At 38.6% G+C, this 20464-nt stretch overlaps 1 protein-coding gene across 1 annotated transcript in view; it reads left to right on the top strand.

Moving 5' to 3' along the window:
- The window catches only part of l(2)k09022 (HEAT repeat containing 1 homolog l(2)k09022), a 447482-nt gene that overhangs the window by 402792 nt on the left and 24226 nt on the right, over positions 1-20464 (top strand). The window contains exon 38 of the mRNA XM_090374601.1: positions 4025-4095. Within this exon, the coding sequence (XP_090230727.1) occupies positions 4025-4095 (71 nt within the window). The remainder of the gene's footprint in view (positions 1-4024; positions 4096-20464) is intronic.

Genomic DNA, 20464 nt, shown 5'->3' with positions numbered 1-20464 from the left:
ATAGCGAAAATTTCAACTTCCTAGGTCTTGGAATGAATTACAAAAAAAAAAAAAAAAAAAAAAAAAACAATGTGTTATTGGGTTCTACATTTTCACGATACCTCCATTTATTCTTACAGGATGCAAAACACATTACCACGATTGGCAAAGGTAAAGAAAGCCTGCGCGAGAAGCATGCAAAAGTTCAATGAAATTTACCAGTAAAAGTACTTTGCCGTGACGGCATTTGTATTGTTGCTCGCTTGGTAAACAGATTGGTAGGTGTTATTGGTCGGGAGTAGAAATTGAATCCCGTGGGAGATTGAAACCCTCCCGAAGTGGAGGGGGTAACCTGACCTTTTTTCTTTAGAATCACTGGTGGACTAGTGGATAAGTTGTTTATTAAGAAAAAAAAAAAAAAAAAATACAAAAAGAAACCCACACGAGAAGCACGCCAAGGAATTAACATAACATACACTGAAAATCTGTTGTAATTTTCTTATCAAGTAACAGTCAAACATCATCTGAAGCATACTTTTTGGTGGGGTGGGTGAGGGGGGGATTGCTGGATTTATGTTAGTCTTGATTTTATTGAAATTTAGGGTGGCTAGACAGATTTCTAAAAGACTGAAAAATATAAAATTTCATCAAAATCTGTTCATTGGGAGTCATTAGTTATTACATGAGGATATGTGGAAATGGAGAAGAATGTTATGCTTTTGCAAATAGGTCTAAAACTATCAGATACACCAAAGAATATTAGAAAATTATTGTTATTGATCAGTTTTATTATATATATGCAGGGTATCTTAAAAATACACGACATAACTTCAGGAATGAGTTCCTCATATGCAGACAATAAAAATATTTTATATCAACATAGTTCCGGAAATGCTTGGTTCCCGAGTTATTAACCGGAATGTCTTATCTCCCACAGGTGATTTCCTTCATCACAAGGTACTGACAGAATCTAGTGGTTTTCCATTCCGACCATGTACTCAAATCAGGAGCAAGCGGATATGCATTCTATGTACGGTTTGGCAGATGACAATGCTCTAGAGGCTCGTCGTTTGTACCACGAAAGGTTACCAGAACGAAGATGTCCAGACAGGAAAACAAACATGCGTGTGCTGATTCCAGGAGTGGCATGCACAACATCCAAAATCTCCTCCTCTACTTCAGGAGTCACAGGTCGTGGTTGTCCTCTGTCGGAAGCACGAGGTGTAAAAGTCCCATGTTCGCAAAGATGGCGATGGATACCTTCAAACATTTTCCTGTCTGGATATCTTCATTATGGGAACCTTTCGTGGTACAAACAACGAGCCTCCAGAGCATTGCCATCCGCCAAACCATACGTAAAGTGCATATCCACTTGCTCCTGATTTGAGTACATGGTCGGAATGGAAAACCACCAGATTCTGTCAGTACCTTGTGATGCGGGAGATAAGACATTCCGGTTAATAACTCGGGAACCAAGCATTTCCAGAACTATGTTAATATAAAATATTTTTATTGTCTACATATGAGGAACTCATTCCCGAAGTTATGCCATGTGTTTTTGAAACATCCTGTATATATGTATTTTATTAGTATTATAATTTTAATATTATATTAAATAATATTATAATAAAATTATTCAGAACTATCTGAGAAAAATACCAAACATTAACAATCATTTGCAATGTCCATAGCTATAGCATAATCATTGCTAACCAAAATATTGACTAATAAATCTGCTACCTACTAACCTTAACTGAATGAATCTATTATAACCTCTCAATTATGCCTTCACTTCTGACTACTGAACATTCAAATGATATGAGTATAATTGAGTGAATTGTCATAATGAAATGAATCGATTATTATGTAGAAGAAACTGCATTCCTAATTTTTATATAGACTAACAAAATTTTAGGGCAGAAAGCATGAGACCGTGTGAAATTCAAACTATGACATTCTTTAATGCAGTTACATAATTACTACATAAATGAATCTTAAGAAAAACCAAAGTTTGTAGTTAAAGCATAAGTGTAATAACATATATTGTGAGGTTATTCACAATTAGTTGCCTTCTTGTACTTCAAAAAAAGTAACAGTTTCCCCATTAGAGAAGTCTACCGTTATTTATTGTCAGTTGAGTACCTCCACTCAATCGGCATTTCATAAATATTTGGCTTCTTGCTGGTTTGTGAGTAACTATTTGGAGTTAGAAGCTGATAACCCAGTTGCGACTCATTTACACAACTTGAGAGATGCCGAAAGACATATTTCAAGAGTTCAAAGATTGAACATAATTTCTGTAATATATGCTCATCTTGATAAATTGGTTTTTGTTGAGTTGTTGATTTTTAATGAAATATGTTTAGAACTTGGTCATTTATGCATATACTGAATCTGAATAATGAGAATGAATCAATGGATTTCATATTGTGATGCTGTGTGAATATTTTACAACTGGGTTTTGTTTTGTAGAATAATACCTCACATTACAATTTCTTGATTAAGCCCATTAATGGTTAGTGATTGCTAATCGTTACGGCCAAATGATCAATTATAATCTCTCCAATATGCCTATCACTATTTCACTGTTATGAAACCTTGTTGTAGATCTCATGCAGATGGTCATGTGAAGTAGCTGATACTGGCCTTAATTGGCTTTTGCTAATGTATTCAGCATGTTACATTTCAGGTATGAATTTTTTTCTTTTAAATTAAATTAAATTCTTTTTTCTTTTTCTGTGATTAATAGAAGTGAAGAGTGAACATGATTATCTTTCTTCACTAAATAAAACTATAGTTTTATGTTCTTTAAACTTAGCCATACAGTTTAATTACAACTGCATAATATTTATTACTCATCTCCCATATACTATTTTTAAAGTCATTCCCCAACTTTTACGTATATATATCTTTAGAAGTGACAACCATTCATAAGTCGTGTGTGAGAACATGCATGGACTGTCCATAGCTAATAATACTGCATTGACACTACATTTAATCTATGAATTTCTTATTTACATACAAACTGCATGGGGAAAAAAGAAGTAATAATTACTGGATTTCTATTGGTCCAATTTTAATGAAGTTTGAAATGGCTCAACAAATATTTTTAAAAGGCCCTAATAGGAGTCCAGTTGCTACATGTGGATGGGAGGATGGATGTGGTGCAGACAATAGGTGTGTATGTGAGAGAGAGAGAGAGAGAGAGAGAGAGAGAGAGAGAGAGAGAGAGAGAGAGAGAGAGAGAGAGAGAGAGAGAGAGATGTATGCAAACATGCCTGAAAAAAGCCACACACTATCTGAAAAATAAAGATCTGGGATATAGAGTTTACCAATGGCAATAAAAGGCTCAGCACTATTCCTAATTGAAGGTTGGGGTGTAACAGAACAATAGTTATTTAAATTTGTCAAGAATTAGTACTTTTGCTGATATGCTTTAATATAAAATAAAAATAACATAAGTAAAGGCAAATTTTGTATCAAAGTAAGGATCTGACATCCAGATTTTATCCCCAACACTGTCAACTTGCTCCAACAGCATTCTTTCAACATTGCCATTGAGTTACTTGTATTCCCTTGCAGTTCAAGGTAAGAGTGTATCTTTCTAATTTTTAAATGTCACTATCAAATGTGCTGCTAATCACAGCTTGCCTTGCCTGCAGTTACACTGTCTATGGTGAGTGATACACTGTGTACGTTGTGTCTTTACACGTTCCTCAAAAACATCCCTGTGTCTCAATTTTAAAGAGAAATTTTTTCATTTTGTGATTAAATTTATTTTGGCAGAGCAATTTCCAATATTGATATCCTTATTTCTGTATAATTTTCTCTATTAAAAAATAACTTGACACCTTCCTGTGCATTAATAAAAATTTTTGTATGCTTTTGATCTCACATTTGAAAGATTGTGTTTTTTTTTTTTTTAATCATAAATTAATTAATGGACAAATTTATATATTTTTAAATGCTTTAGATCTAATGTCGCATATACTGTTAGCACTTTTTTTTTTTGGTTGATTGTTTTGTCCTTCCCTTTTTCATATAGTTATATGATTGGGCTACTCGATTAGAAGAACATAAAGATCGAATTTTGTCATTTTACCACTTGACGAATCGGTAAGTATTAATTGTATTTTTTTTTAAATTTATGGCATTTCTGTAAAGTTAAAAAAAAGAAGAAAAACCTTTTTTTTTTTTTTTTTTTTTTTTTTGACAATGTACTTTAACTGGACAGAATATTGCCGTAAAGTTAAATCTTCAGCATTATAAGTTTACAGTTTTGCCAGTTAAATAGTTATAACTGGACATAGTCCTGCCAGGAATTTTGGCAGGACTCTGTCCAGTCCTTACTAATAAGAATTTTTCAATTTTAAATTATTGAGTTTGTCTAATGCTGACATAATAAGAATTTCAGAAATGTAGTGCAGTTCTAGGATGAGGACGTGAGTTGGCTTTTTAACAAAGACAAATAATCACAGACTGTTACATTAAGTTACGTATTCTAACAGTACAAATATATACATTTGTATAAACATGTTATAGAAGCAACAAGGTGAGTGAAAATCTTTATTTTGTCATAATTAAGGACATTAAAAATCTTAAAGCAAAGGAGGGAGATCCTTCAATTATTAATTTTTGAAGTACTGAAAAATTTAATTTAATTAAATTGAAAAACCATGTAAATATCAAAACTTACATCCCCTTCACATGTCATGATCAATGAAAAACCTGGAGTTTGAAAGAGCCAGATTGAGATTTAAAAGGAATGGCTCTATGAAGAATTTTTATGGAGCCATTCAATGACTAAAGATTCAGATACAGGCAAACTCGGTTCTGGTGTCATTGTTGGGACCATGATGTTCTTGACACTAAGTGTTAATTCCAATGTTGTATGTTTCTATCAGTGAGATTATTGTGTGTTCAGAAGAGAAATTATAGTGTAACAGCATCCTGCTCATAGTGAAGAAAAACATGCCTGCGAAACAGCTATGTAGAAAATTGTCACTCATGTATACCCCAAATTATTAGGAGTCAATCCTGAGAATCAAGTTCTTGAAATTGTTGACTTAACCAACAATTTCATAATGAATAAGGTTGGTTAAAACAGATAGTTTCGAGACTTTTGGTGTTTAGAGTGAGGAAGGAGCTCAAGAAAAAAGGCAAATTGTTAACACCATAGAAGAAGCTGTCGAAACAAATTGTCAAACAGACTACTGTATTATGATTTCACAAAATCAGTAATACAGGTCAAAGTCAATGCTATTTTTTTTTTTTTTTTTTGTAATAAATCATTTGCTAATGATGATGATAACCGCAGGGGCTCACATTTGGTGAGTATGAGCTTAGCACACCCAGGGTCCTGAGCTGGATATCATCGTTCTTCTCTTTGATTCCTTTCTACTTTCTCTCTCTAAGGGTAACTTGGAAATTTTTTTTTTTTGGCTGGTGCAGCATACGCCTCACGCTTCCTTGCGCTATATGGCTAATAATAATAAGTTACCTGTGTTATCGTGGGACAACAGTGCATCATTTACTGCATAATACTAGCTTTGTAGAGTATACTCATACATTTTGTGTTTAGGATCATCATTAACAGAATAAATAAAAATAAAGTATCTGAAACATAGATACAAGGTGCTACCCAAAAGTTCCTGAGATGTTTTTATAAAATAAATTTGGCTCACCCTTGGTTTTATTCACCACTGTCACCTTTGAAGTAGCCCCCCCCCCCTGAGAGTATAAACACTGATCCCAGTGCTTCTTCCATGATTTGAATGTGTCCTGAAAGTCTTTCATCATAGTGTTCAGTACTGCGTGTGATTTGGTTCGGATATCCTCTACACTGTTAAATGTTTGGCCCTTCAGCTTGATTTTCATTCTTGGGAAGAGGAAGAATTTGCAGGGAGTTAAGTCTGGAGAAAAAAAGGGGGGGACAATTGTCATGTTGCTGGATGCTAAAAATGGCCACAGCGAGAGATGTGTTGGCTGACACATTGTCATGAAGGACCCAGTTCTTTGTGCACCACTTTTCTGGACATTTCCTCCTTGCACCTTCCCATAACCGCCTGAGGATGTCACAGTAGAACTTCACGTTGACAGTGTGGCCAGGAGGGACGAATTCCTTATGGACAATCCCATCAATGTCCAAAAAAACAGATCAGCACAGACTTCACATTGCTCCTCACTTGTTGGGATTTCTTCGGTCAGGGCGAAGATGGGCTCTTCCACTGGGATGATTGTTGCTTGGTTTCTGGGATCATACCCAACTCTCATCACCAGTGACAACCATAGAAAGGAAGTTTTGATCACTGCTGGCCCTTTCTTGAAGATCTCTGCTAACTTCCATGCGATGCTGCTGTTGGTCTTCATCAGTAATCATGCCACGAACTTGGCTGCAATCCTCATGTTCAACTCATCTGTCAAAATCCACTAACATGTGTCGTACGATAGTCCCATAATGCCACAAACATTGTGGATGGTCTGCCTGCAGTCTCTGCGGAACGTTTGTGACATTTGCCAGGGTGGTGCTCGATCATGGATGCCCAGAGCGATCGTCGTCATCAGCCAACGTTGAACCATTTTTTAAAAAATTAAACTAGTAGTAGGTCTGCGTCTGACCTAAAGCACTGTCACCAAAAATTTGTTTCAACTTCTTATGGGTTTCTGCTGCTGTATCGTTAAGAAGGAAACAAAACTTGGTGCAAGCATGTTGCTCTCTCTCTCACATCAGCCATCACAAACTATGCTAAACACACTGCCAAAGAACTGTACATAAATATTCAATGACTCTATCTAGCTCGATGCCACGTGGCACACTGATTCACAAAGGATGCATGCAGTGTTACTTAGTGCCACAAGTCCATACTAGATGTAGTTCCTACGCAACATTCAAATTTCGGGAACATTTGGGTAGCACCTCGTACAGTAGATTATTATTCAAAATGAGATACTGAATGAATATTTTACTGGAAAGTTTGATGTCATAGGCAGGGGTACACAGTTACGAAGCTGTAACTGAGGTAAAGTGACACGATTTATAAGGAGGTGGGTTTTTTTTTTTACCTGACAGAATTGTGACACTAAAACCAAGTTTTGTGGTGCTTAAAAAATTATATTTAAAATTGATTTAAGTAAATTTTATGTTTCTACTCTGGTGTGGCCATGTGGGGTCAGAGGAGTTTGAAAAAGAAATGTGGATTGTGTGCATTGGCAATCCACATTTCTCCATGAGTGAAGAGTTAGTGATAGTATTGCATGCACTAAACCAGAAATTCGTGATGTGAATAATTACTCGGGGAACATTTGAATTCTGTTCGGTCATTTTCAAACTGCAAAAGTCATAATATAAACAACAAATAAGGAAGTTGCTAAGTCTCCTATTGACAAAGTACACCAAGTGGACAGAAATCATGGGATACTTACCTAGTAACTCGTAGGCCTACCTTTCGCCTGAATAAGGGCAGTCACACAGCGATACATTGAATCCACTAGTTCACAAAAGTGTTCCACAGGTATTTCCATCCATGCTTGCTGCACCGCTGTCCGTAATTCCGTTGCATTACTGAGTGGAGGATCCAAAGCTCAAACGGACCTTTCCACAGCATCCCAAAGATGCTCTACAGAATTCATGTCTGGTGAATGGGAATACCATTCCATGGTGGTAAAATCTGAGGGATTCTCTTTGAACTATGTTCTAGTCACCACAGCTCTGTGAGGAGGCGCATTGTCTTCTGGAAGAGTCCATTGCCCTGTGGGTGTACGATAACCATAAAGGGGTGCAGATGGTCTGCAAAGATGGATATGTAATTGGACCATTCAGAGATGCATCTATATGTACTAGAGGTTCCAATATGTGCCGGTTGAACATGCCCCAGACCATTGCCAACCTTCACCTGCCTGAACAGTTCCTTGTTGATGTGATGGGTGCATAGCTTTGTGTGGTTTCCACCAAATATGCACCCTCTTGTCTGCAAGAAATAAGTGAGACTCATCTCCACGGTCCAGTGCCGATGTTTTTTTGCCCAGTTGGGGCATAGAGTCCTGTGTCGTGGTGTTAGCAATGGGACTCTGGTGAGTTGGCAGTTCCCATAACCTATTGTGACTGATGATCGCCTGGTGGTCTTGGTGGAGACGTTTCTGGCACCTTCCTCATTGAAGTCAGCGGTGATTTGTGCCACTGTTGCTCTCTGGTTGGCTAATAACATTGCAAGACAGACGTTGATGGCCATGTTTTCATCCACCACCTTTCTCCAGCCACAGCACTGTCCATAATGAGATGTTATTCCAGAAATGCCATGTTCTCGATATACTCTTAATATTGTCGAACGGAGATATTACAATTTCTATACCACCTCTGCAATAGAGTGACCCATTCGTCAGGTACCCACTATCATCCCTCATTCACAGTCGGTTAACTCACGACATTTATCCATACTGACATTGAATTACCTGCCAAGCAATGGGTTTGTCCACCAGTGAGAGGGGTGACAGCGTCACATTGCCCTGGAACCAGGTATCCCACGAATTCTGTCCTTTCAGTGTATAGTTCAATGTAACAGCCAAAATGTTTTTTTAATGAAACTATGAGCCTAGTGGCAAAAAAGAAAGCTGTATGGATGTATACCAGCTGTCACCTGACACTTAACAGTATAGCGTATGTAAGATTTGTAACCAAGTTACTCAAATGGTAAGGCAAGTTATGAAAAGGCTGTAGAAATAAGGCAGAAGAACAATAAGGAAAGAATTCCTTTCCTTACTGTTCGTCTATTAAAGGGATGAACCAAAAATAGGTGTGCTTCAAGTGAGCAGTGGTAGCATTATTGATAAATATAAAGAGGTAGTTGGTGAAGTGAGCAAATTTTTTGCATTAATTTTTACATGGCACACATACTTATATAACTGAAGAACCCAGGTCTGAATTATGACAAATTGAATAATTTCTTGTTTACAGAAAAGAAGTTGGGTGAGAGATTATTGTGTTTAAAGGTGAAAAAAGTGCAAATAGTAGATTCTGTTCAGTCATTTTCAAACTGCAAAAGTCATAATATAAACAAATAAGGAAGTTGCTAAGTCCTATTGACAAAGTACACCAAGTGGACAGAAATCATGGGATACCTACCTAGTAACTCGTAGGCCTACCTTTCGCCTGAATAAGGGCAGTCACACAGCGATACATTCCGTTGCATTACTGAGTGGCAGTAATGCAACAGAATGATGCAGTTTCTAATGCCTACTCAGGCATTAGAAACTGCATCATTAAACTCTTAACTATAATTATGAATTATCACTTATCTGAGGTGAAGTTCCTCTATTAACTGGAGGAATGTAAACATCTCTCCATTCCACAAAAGTATCTCATAGGGAAAATAGACATATATGAGATTTGGGCAAAACGTTTGGGGATTGAATTTGTATCTTGTAATTCCAGTGTCATAGTGAGTTTCCACTTGCTGCAGAATATTTTAACGACCAATCTAGATGTAGTAATGAACATATTACCAATTTATGAGCAGTCAGTCTGAATTAGCACTAATAAAGTGCTAATTCAGACTGACTGAATTAGCATTAATAAACATTAATAAAGCAGCTTTGGTTCTATTAATGTTGAACAGAAGCTGTTTTTATGTGTTTTGTTGCATTTTAAAACAGCTACTTTACTGAGCAATGAATTTGCATCCCCCACAAAATCCTAAAAACAGCTTTCGGAAAAGATACCACGTGCCATTCAAAGACATCTCACTAGTTCAAAGTTTAAAGATGGTTGGTTATATGTCAACAATGATCCTCAAAAACTAATGATTCAGTCACTTGTGTTCCTGATCTGATCAGGAGTGATTGACTTTTAACTATTCACCAAGTTGAGAGTGAAGTTTATTTCTTACCTGACATTTCAACCAATTTAACATAAGATTTGGGAATGAAATGCATTTCACTCGCATGTCAGGCAGGATTTTTTTTCAAAATGCCTTTGCCTGAACACAATAGAACTGCTTACATTCACCCCTCGACGTGGGCACCTGGATGTGGTGAGGGGACCTCCCAGTGATGCTGCTGGTCTTCCAGATTAGCATCACTGGGATCTAACGCCCATACCTTGGTTCCAGGATTACATCATTGGAATCCGGCGTGTGCAGCCATGCGCCTCAACCCGTGGAAACTTGGAAAGGGGGGGATCCTGGTGGTTGAGGGGGTCCAGCCTTAATATACCACTTTGGCCCCTGCTTCGACAAGGTGGGTGGTTCTTACTGCTAGGGTCAACTGCATTCCAATAAGTCTCCCTCCCTTTGGTCCTGGGACGGGATCAAGGTTTATTGAAAACGTGGGTATGATGCTCGTGGGCGAACTTGGTGTCCCATTCGTGTACGCAGTACCTGCTAGTTCACGAGTGGGCATCCCCTCGTAGGGCTCCGTGGTGGGTGAGGTAAAATGTTCTGCCACGGCAGACTTCCCATAGTTTGCGGACTTTATTGTATTCATATGCTCCCCTAGAAGGTCTTTCAGTCGTTGCCCCATCTTACCTACATAACACACCCCACAATCTGGGCATTTAATTTCGTATACCACCCTACTGTTGGCTTCTTCGAAACCCCATAACGAAAGAAGCCAACAGTAGGGTGGTATACGAAATTAAATGCCCGGATTGTGGAAGTCTGCCGTGGCAGAACATTTTTGGGAGAAGCAATATCAAATCTCCCCGGAGGATGCTGTCATCACGGATCATGCACAGGGGTTCTGGGACCGTAAATGGCTTGAGAGTTTACGTATTGGGGCAGCTAGCAATTCCATTAATAGAGACAAGAGTGTATGTTTACATCCCCTCTTTGAAACCATCGTTCTTGGGCGAGATGAACGGTTTCAGCTAGCGCGCTCCCGAGCCATTTCCGGTTCTGGTGCACAAATGGGAACTTCCTGCCTTACTCCCGAGGAACCATGTCACGAGTGCTGTGGATCTGCTATTTAAGGATGTGCCACGCAGCAGAAATATGCTGTTGAGAAAGGAGATCGCTATCTCCGAAAGCTACAGCTGTTACGGTATTTTATTAATTGTTTTTATTGCTTTTATTATCATATTTTATATATATTTTTTATAATTTTGTATTTTATTGTAAATTAAATCATATCAGTTTTAGACTATTATATATTTTATTTCATTTAATTTCATTTTATACGCTCGTAATTTATTTTATTTTATTGTAAATAAAGTGTTTTAGTTGCAGGATTGGAATTTGTTTATTTGAATACCGGCTGGTGTAAAGTCTGATTGTTCAATATGAATTGTCCCAGCCTTGTAGGCCTATTTAGGGACGGGAATCTCGTCCCTACCCGAGTTCTTATCCTCACATTCAACACCCCACGGCCTCCAAGTTCCATCAAGGCAGGCTATCTAAACTGCCCAGTGAGGAACTACATTCCAAACCCACTGAGGTGTTTTAGATGCCAAAAATATGGCCACTCACAAACAGCTTGTTGTGGTAACCCTGCCTGCGCTCGATGTGGTGCCAAAGACCACGAGAGCAAGGAATGTTCAGCCTCAAAACTGATCTGTGTCAATTGCCAGGGAGAACACCCGCCTACTCTAGAGCATGCCAGCGGTGGAAGGATCAAAAAGAGATCCAAAAATTTAAAACAGAGCTGAATATTTCCTACCCAGAGGCCAGAAAACAATATCCAACCAATAAATAGCAGGAAACTTTCATATGCTCAGAAAGTTTCTGTTAAGTGTACTATCTGTACACAAACTGAGATGACTGTACCACCTTGAGAGTCATTCACTCCGATTTCACGCTATTTATTGAGTTCAGAAAAGCCCACCCAAAAAACAAAGTCAGCTGTCACTCCTATATCCGTACCTCCTAGTGCTCCACCACTACCAAAACCAAGTGGTGAAGAAAAGCCAAAAAGATCGGAAGAGCCACCCACAATACCAGAAACAATGGATATAACAGCCAAAATGTTTTTTTAATGAAACTATCGGTCTTGGACGAATCAGTCTTGGAACTCTTTGCGGAGGAAAAAATGGACACAGGACAGCGTCCACACTTCCCCAGAAAAGAGAAATCCAAGACTGACAAAAGTAAGCCCTCAGCACCACGGAAGCTGCCTGATGGACCCACTAAGCCAAAATAATGGCTAAATTCCTACAATGGAACTGTCGTGCATTCCAGCGAAATACTGATGACATCAAGGCCCTCCTGCAAAAGCATGAGCCAGTTTGCTTTTGCTTGCAGGAGACTTATCTAAAGGCAAATGATGACCCCACCATGCATAACATCACAATTTTTCGTAAGGATGGTCCTGCTCATGGAGGAGTGGCTATCCTTGTAGACAACGAGACCCCAGTTCAGGCCTTGATACTTACAACCAGCATCGAGGCTGTTGCAATTCGCCTTACAGTGGGATTTTTATTAACCGTCTGCTCTATTTATTTGCCACCTGGGACTGACATCTCCCAGGAAGGCCTTGATGATCTTGTAATGCAGTTGCCTCCCCCTTTCTTACTTTTAGGGGATTTTAACGGATATAAAACCCCCGTGGGGTAGTGCTAGCAACAGTGGAAGGGAATGAGTCATAGAGCATATGCTAAATGACAGTGACCTCTCCCTTCTAAATGTGGGAACCAACACATTCTTCCACATGCCTACCCGTACATTTTCTGCCATTGATCTTTCTATCTGCTCTCCCTCTCTACTCCCTTCACTGACTTGGGAAGTGGAGGAGAATCCATATGAAAGTGACCACTTCCCTGTGATAACTTGCTTGCACAGCGGGAGACGGTGTCTTCCTTTCAGGTTACCACAGTGGAAGACTGGTCATGCTGACTGGAATGCCTTCCAACATCAGGCAAATTTTGACCTTAATGTAGTCAGTCAGGAGACTATCAATGATGTAGTCACATACATCACAGAAAATATTGTCTTTGCAGCTGCCAATACCATTCCGAAAATATCTGTCCAGTTTCCACCTTTTCCCAAACCATGGTGGAATTCACAATGCACAGCAGCAAAAAAGACTCAAAACAAAGCTTTAGGGATATTCCGCCGATATCCTACCACTGTCAATCTAATAGCCTTCAAACGTGCACGAGCCAAAGCATGCTACATTTGCCATCAAAGGCAAAAGGAATAATGGGTCCGTTTTACATCATCTATTACCCAGTCTACCAGCACTAAGGTAGTCTGGGGTAAAATCCGAAAAATGAAGGGAAAATATACATCTCACCCTTCACCGATCCTACACTATAATGGATGTCCTATTGCAGAGCCACCTGCAATAGCCAATGCTCTTGGGGAAACATTCTCAAACATATCTGGAATATCTTCTTATTCCCAAGAGTTCCTGGTCCTGAAACATAAGAGAAAAACAGGTACTAAATTTCACACCGAAAGGCCTTTGTCCCTACAACGTGCCTTTTACTCTGCAGGAACTAAAAAGAGCTCTCTATCTCTCCAAGGCAAGTGCTGTTGGACCGGATGGCATTCATTATGAAATGCTTAAACACCTCTCACTAACATCTATGGATTGCCTGCTTGTTCCGTATAACTGAATCTATATAAAAGAGCAATTTCTGGATTCCTGGTGCATGGTGATTGTGCTTGCCTTTGCAAAGCCAGGAAAGGAACCTAAATTCCCTACTAATTACCGTCCTATAGCTCTGACTAGCTGTCTGTGCAAAATCCTGGAGAGAATGGTGTAATTTTTGGTTAATGTGGTATTTGGAATCGAACGATCTTCTCTCCAGCATCCAGTGCGGTTTCCGAAAAAATAGATCGACTCTTGATCACTTAATTAGACTGGAAACATCCATCCGGGATGCTTTCCTAAAACAAGAACATTTGGTGTCAGTATTCTTTGACATGGAGAAAGCGTATGACACAACTTGGAGATTCGGCATCTTAGAAGTTTTGCATAGCCTCAGTCTTAGAGGGCATCTCCCTATTTTTATTAAAAACTTTCTTGCCAACCAGACTTTCCAAGTTCATGTGGGATCCTTACTCTCTCGTTCCTTTTGCCAAGAAGAGGGAGTACCACAAGAATCAGTATTAAGTGTCACACTTTTTGCCATCAAAGTAAATTCCATCACAGAACAGCTTCCTCCAACTGTAAACAGTGCCCTCTATGTTGATGACTTTAGCATATTTTGTCAGTCATGCAACATGAGGATTATTGAAAGACACTGCAACAAGCCATTAATCACCTTAATTCTTGGGCACTTTCTAATGGATTCAGGTTCCCGCCGCAGAAGACAGTTTGCAAACACTTTTATCGTAAGCATAATCTTCATCCTGAACCTGAATTAAGGCTCGGAAAAAATGCTATTCCAGTAGGTGTCAGACACAAAATTCTTGGGACTCGTGTTTGATAAAAAGTTGACCTTTCTAGAACATATTCGTCAACTCCGTACAAAGTGCACAAGAGGACTAAATATTCTTTGCTCTCTCTCCTCTACACGATGGGGAGCAGACAGGTGCACCTTACTACATATTTATCATGCACTTGTACGATCCAAACTAGATTACGAGTCCCCAGGTATACTCGTCAGCCAGAGAAAGTGTCCTTTAATGACTGGACCCTGTCCACCATGAGGCTATTCGTATCACTACTGGAGCATTTCAAACATCTCCTGTCCAGAGCTTATACATCAAACCACCGTTATCGCTTCAATGTAAGCAGTTGTCTTTAAACTATGCTTTAAAACTGAAATCCCTGCCAGACCATACGTTTTTAAGCCACGTTGGGAAAATTTATACAATACCCTTCAGACTGCCAACCGACCTTTTGGTATTCATGTCCAAGAGCTACTCAGGGAGTTTAACATCATGGTAGACAAGGTTGCATAAACATCAAAGCAAACTCTTCCACTTTGGCATGTTCATACCCCATCATGTGACTTTTCCCTTAAGAAATGGGCGAAGTCTGAGAAGTCTGAGACTCCATCATCTGTCTACCTGCAGCTCTATTCAGCACACCGAGCCGAGCACTCTGACTTCCTGCCAGTTTACGCAGATGGCTCGAAGTCTGAATCGTGCGTAGGATCTTTTGTCTTTCCAGACACTATAATATCTCAGCAGATTCTTCATGAATCCAGCATATACACTGCAGAGCTGCATGCTATAGAGTTAGCCTTGGATCACATTCGAACATATTGCCATAGGTCAATAATATATTCTGATTCTTTGAGTGTATTACAGGCTTTATTATCTTTGAGACACAACTCTCATCCAGTTCTCTGTCGGGTTCAGCAGAACATACATTCTCTTCACGAATACAAGTTTGATATCCGCTTCTGCCGGATTCCCAGCCATATTGAGATAAGGGAAATGATTTGGCTGACACTGCAGCCAAATCAGCAGCTCCCACTAATAATCTTTGCCCGTCAGTCCCCTATACAGACTACAGGCAAATAATACGCAACAAGATATATTCCCAATGGCAAGAACTATGGCATAGAGAGAGAACTAATAAATTATACCAGATAAAGCCTGTAATAGAAACATAGCAGTCCAATTTGCGCAGGAATCGTAGCGAGGAGGTGTCCTTGCTCGACTCCGCATAGGACACAGTCATCTAACACATTAATTTCTTTTGAGGGCAGATGACCCTCCTATGTGAGTCTTGCAACACCATTTTATCAATAAAGCATATTTTAATAGATTGCGTTAATTTTACCCATGTTTGCAATATATATTTTAATGCTTTTACTCATCCAACTGGGCCTTATACACTCAGTCAGATTTTATCAGACAACGACCACATGTCAGCAGTTTTTAAGTTTTTACAAGCTATTAATATATACACATATATATATATATACCTAACAGTTTGACGAGGTAACCTTTTTAAAGGTTACCAGAATTTATCTTTGTTGATATTTTAATCTTTTCTTGGCGCAGTATAACCGTAGTCATTTTTGCGCCAATAAAATCAAAATCACTCGCTTACAATTAAATTCTTGCTACTTCTAGTCATATCCTCTGCCAATGCAGCATAAAAAAATTTTGACTGGTGTGCACAGAAGTGTATAATAGAAATTTTCGGAAAGCATTTGAATTACGGGGTTAAAGGGAAGAAATTTTCTGACCTCCTAACTTGCCCACTCATATCCCACAAGAGTTGTCATTTTCACCCAGAGTAACATGCATGGTCAGAGCTTTCAATTACTTTGAAAGCCAAGCAATAGCAGAAACTCACTAGAGCAGACAAGTATATTTTATTTTTCGGCAAGATTTGTACTGCTAAAGGTGGACTTGAACAGTCAGCAACAACAATCAGGGTATGCTATGCCAAAAATACCTATAGGGTGTCCCATAAGTGTGCAACCATAGGGAACCATTACAAAATATGTTACGTGTGCCATTCATAAAAACACAACAGTGCAAATGTTTCTGCCAATACTGCATATAGGCCTGGAAGCCTCAATCTAGGAAGGTTGTGGATCTGTTGGAATGGATGCAAAGAAGACCAACAAGATTTGCAAGGGAACCAAAAAAAGTGTTCTTACCAGGAAAGATCAGTTTGAAAAGTGCAGTATCTGGAGAGTAGGCATCTGCAAGGAGATCTGATTAAGATGTTCAAGACTTTGAATGGATCGAGTAAGCCCAATACTGATGGAATGCTTTCTCTTGCTCACACGCGAGGAGACATAAATTCAAATTGAGGAAGGCGGCTGCTGAACAGATGTGTGGAAATTTTCTTTTAGCTAGTGGGTGGTCGATTGTTGGTGGAACAAACTTCCACCTGGTGTTGTAGAGATGAGTAGTTTGAATAAATTCAAGGAAGAGCTAGACATAGTGTTAGGATGGACAAGAAGTGATGTGTGAAATTTTTTTTTTTTTTGCTATGCTATGGCTGATGCTAAACTTGCTTTCTTGTATTATATGCATGCAAACATCAATTGTTTGAGGTGTGTGATCTCAGTGCATGTAGTGACTATTCCTTCATTAAGATTTTCAACATTGTATATTTTCTCATACTCCTTAGCTTTGAAACAGCTTTCACAAGTAATAGCCTACAGGTCAGAGAATCATAGTAGCCAGTTTTCTGTTTCCTGCTCTTCTAATCCACTGTTGAAGAAACTGTTCCTTCAGACATTCTCTGACTGCATAATGAACAAGCAACACCATTTTGCCAGGACCATTTTGTATATTTGCTCTCCTCACTCAGAATGCTTGGAAAAGCTTTTGAAAGAAGAATGGCCAATTATTCAGTTTCTTCCACCTTGTTGTAATGCGAGAATTTAATCCATAGTTTATAAAAATATACAAATAGATGAACCAGTATCAAAGACGAGATAATATATATATATATATATATATATTATACACACTTGATGTGTGCCTTCTGCAAGCTATTTATTTTATGCAGGTAAAAATAATAAAATGACATACAACTATAAAGTATAGAGTCATTTCATGTTTTTTAAATTAACCATAGAAAGTTAAAGCTTCAAAATTATAATATAGATAACACTATTTCCCCTTATTGAATTACACAATAATAATAATACTTTATATGTAAATATGACTAGTTACATAAAATATATAACAGTATTTGGATTTCAAGACAGCCAAGATAAGAGGAGTGTACAAATATGTAACCATCTTAAACTATTACTGTAACATATTGCAATTTTTGAATTTATAATATAAAATGCTTACTGTAAGCAGAAATGTTAACAAAAAGTTATAAACATTAGAGAAATTGACCAGGGACAAACTGGAATGCAGAAAAAAAGCGATATAAATTTTTTCTAACCTTGTATGTAATTTTGACAACTCTCTGCTTTCACATGTTTCTGCAGTCAGTAGTACTTAAACTGCCTAATTACTGCAGCAATCTTATCACTGATAGTAGAATGCACTTTGTTTTCATAATGAGTTGCCCTGGTATTGCACTATTTTCAAACAAATGACATCATTTGTTTGAATAATTTTGATATCATATATTTGGATTTCAGGAAAGCTTTTGACACTGTTGCGCATGGAAGACTATTGTACAAATTGGAGCAGAATGGTATTAAGGGTAAGTTGCTACAATGGATAAAAGGATGGTTAAGTGCGAGAAGACAGAGGATGGTAATCAATGGGTGCTGCTCTTCTTGGACTAATGTTATTAGTGGAGTCCCACAGGGTTCGGTGTTAGGTCCACTGTTGTTTTGTATATTTATCAATGATATTGATGAAGGTATATCAGGCTTAATGTCGAAGTTTGCAGATGATACAAAGGTTGGCAGGGTTGTTAATGACAGTAATGGCAGTGTGCTACTGCAACAGGATCTAGATAATTTGGGCAGATGGGCTAAGAAGTGGCAATTGAAGTTTAACCTTGACAAATGCAAAGTACTGCATATGGGTAGAAGTAACCCCAGAGAAATGTACCAACTGTGTGGTACTACACTTAAGGTGGTAGAAAATGAAAAAGACCTGGGAGTAATTGTGCAGGCAGATATGAAGTTTTCTGAGCAATGCAGACAGGCTGCCAGGGCAGGTCATGGGGTTTTGTCAATGATATATAGGAATTTTGCTAGCAGGGAAAAGGAGGTGATTGTCCCTCTGTATAAGGCAATGGTCAGGCCACGCCTTGAGTACTGCGTACAGGTCTGGAGGCCTCATTTTAGGAAGGATGTAGATTTACTTGAGCGTGTACAGAGAAGGGCAACAAGATTGGTGAGGGGAATGAAGGGATCCTCTTATCAAGAGAGGCTTAAGTTCTGCAAATTGCAGTGGCTGGAGACTAGGCACCTGCGCGGTGATCTGATTGAGGTGTATAAGGCCTCGAATGGGTTTAGCACGCTGAATTCTGATGGGATCCTTCCACTTGTTCAGATTACGAACCTAAGGGGGCATAAATTCAAATTACGAAAGGACAGTTGTAGAATAGATGTGCGGAAATTTGCCTTTAGCCAGCGGGTGGTTAATTGCTGGAACAAACTTCCATCTGTCGTTGTGGAAGTTGATAGGTTGAATAAATTTAAGGAGGAACTGGACAGGCATTTGGAGGGAATGGTGTGATTTTTTTTTTTTGGCTGATGCTGCATAAGCTTATACATTTGCTTTCTTGCATCACATGCCACTACTACTACATCATTAAAAGGTTAATTTGCTTATGAGTAGATGAAGCACTCCTACAACAGCCTGTTTCAGAACTTCAAGGTCCATCATCAGGTAGAACAGTCAGTCCTCTTATAACACGTGTTTATATTGCACGAATTCAATCATACACGATTTATAATAGGGGAACGATATCTTATATAACACGAACCGAATTCGCTTATACATGATTCGCCTTTGTGTTTACAAGAAATGGCAGTTGAACGCAGAATCACCCGAACTGAATGCAACACGACAGGAATGAAGAGAAGATTCTGAAAATGTATTTGTGTTTTATATCAGTGAAGGGGAAACACATTTCACTATAATAACGTAAAAACCAACACAATTCCAGCTATCGGTATAATCACAAATGCAATTAGATCAAGTTTACTACCAGATTATAACAGATTCCACTAGCAGAAACGCAGTTGGAAATTGTTTTTATTGTTTTATGGTAGTAACCCCTAGAAATATGCTTTAGTAAAATGTGAGGTGTTAATAGTGTATCTCGGCCTTTACGGTGTTGTTTATTCAGTTGCTACACGCGCGCAGCTTTGTCTATGTGTATCAAGCATGCCTCCTCGTTTTGTAATTGTGCTTTATTCCCTAAAAATGAGTAAAATACTTAAAAGGTGTGAAAAGAAAGCGTCCTGGTGAAGACACTGCAGATTCAGAGAGAGAGAGAGAGAGAGAGAAAAAAAGCAATATCGATAAACAGAGGCGGACTGGGTCAAAAATTCTTACCCGGGAAAATTTATAGTGGCCTCATACTACGGTTTATGGCCAAAAGCACACCGGCCTCCTGGGGTTTCCCCGGTAAGGCTTGTGGCCACTGTCGATGCGAAAAAATATGAAACTGTGAAACGCTTTGAGCGAAATGAAAGACCATGTGATATTGCACGTGCTACAGACGTAAATGAGGCAATGCAGAGAATTACAAAGAATGCAGAGAAAATAAAAACAACTTTCATAGCAGGAACAACTCAAACTGTAAATCCATTAGATTAAGACACAAAGAATTGGAAGGGCTGCAACGGCTGTCAACTGTTTGGATAGAAAATCAAACAAAAAACAAGTTTGCTTACGATAGAAGCAAAAGCATTAGCAATATTTTATTACGCAATAGTCGTAATAAAATACTTACGTATTTATTGTGTTTGGTAATGTTTTGGTTACAAATGTGTGTTCAATCTTGGGTGGTCGGCACCTAACCCTATTTTTCCCATAGGGCCTGTTGTTTATATTGCACGATTTTGCATTGCACGAGGGTTTCTAGGAACACAACTATCGTGCTATACGAGGACTGACTGTAGTAGTCTCTTATATAACTGTCAGATTAACCTTTTAGCTATGTTTTTGAAGATAGCGCAATACCAGGCAACTCATTCTCCTCAACT

The sequence above is a fragment of the Mastigoproctus giganteus genome, chromosome 5 (assembly GCF_048544385.1).
Source record: "Mastigoproctus giganteus isolate SK-2022 chromosome 5, ASM4854438v1, whole genome shotgun sequence".
Taxonomy (NCBI): Eukaryota; Metazoa; Arthropoda; class Arachnida; order Uropygi; family Thelyphonidae; genus Mastigoproctus; species Mastigoproctus giganteus.
This window is presented reverse-complemented; position numbering and strand designations above follow the sequence as displayed.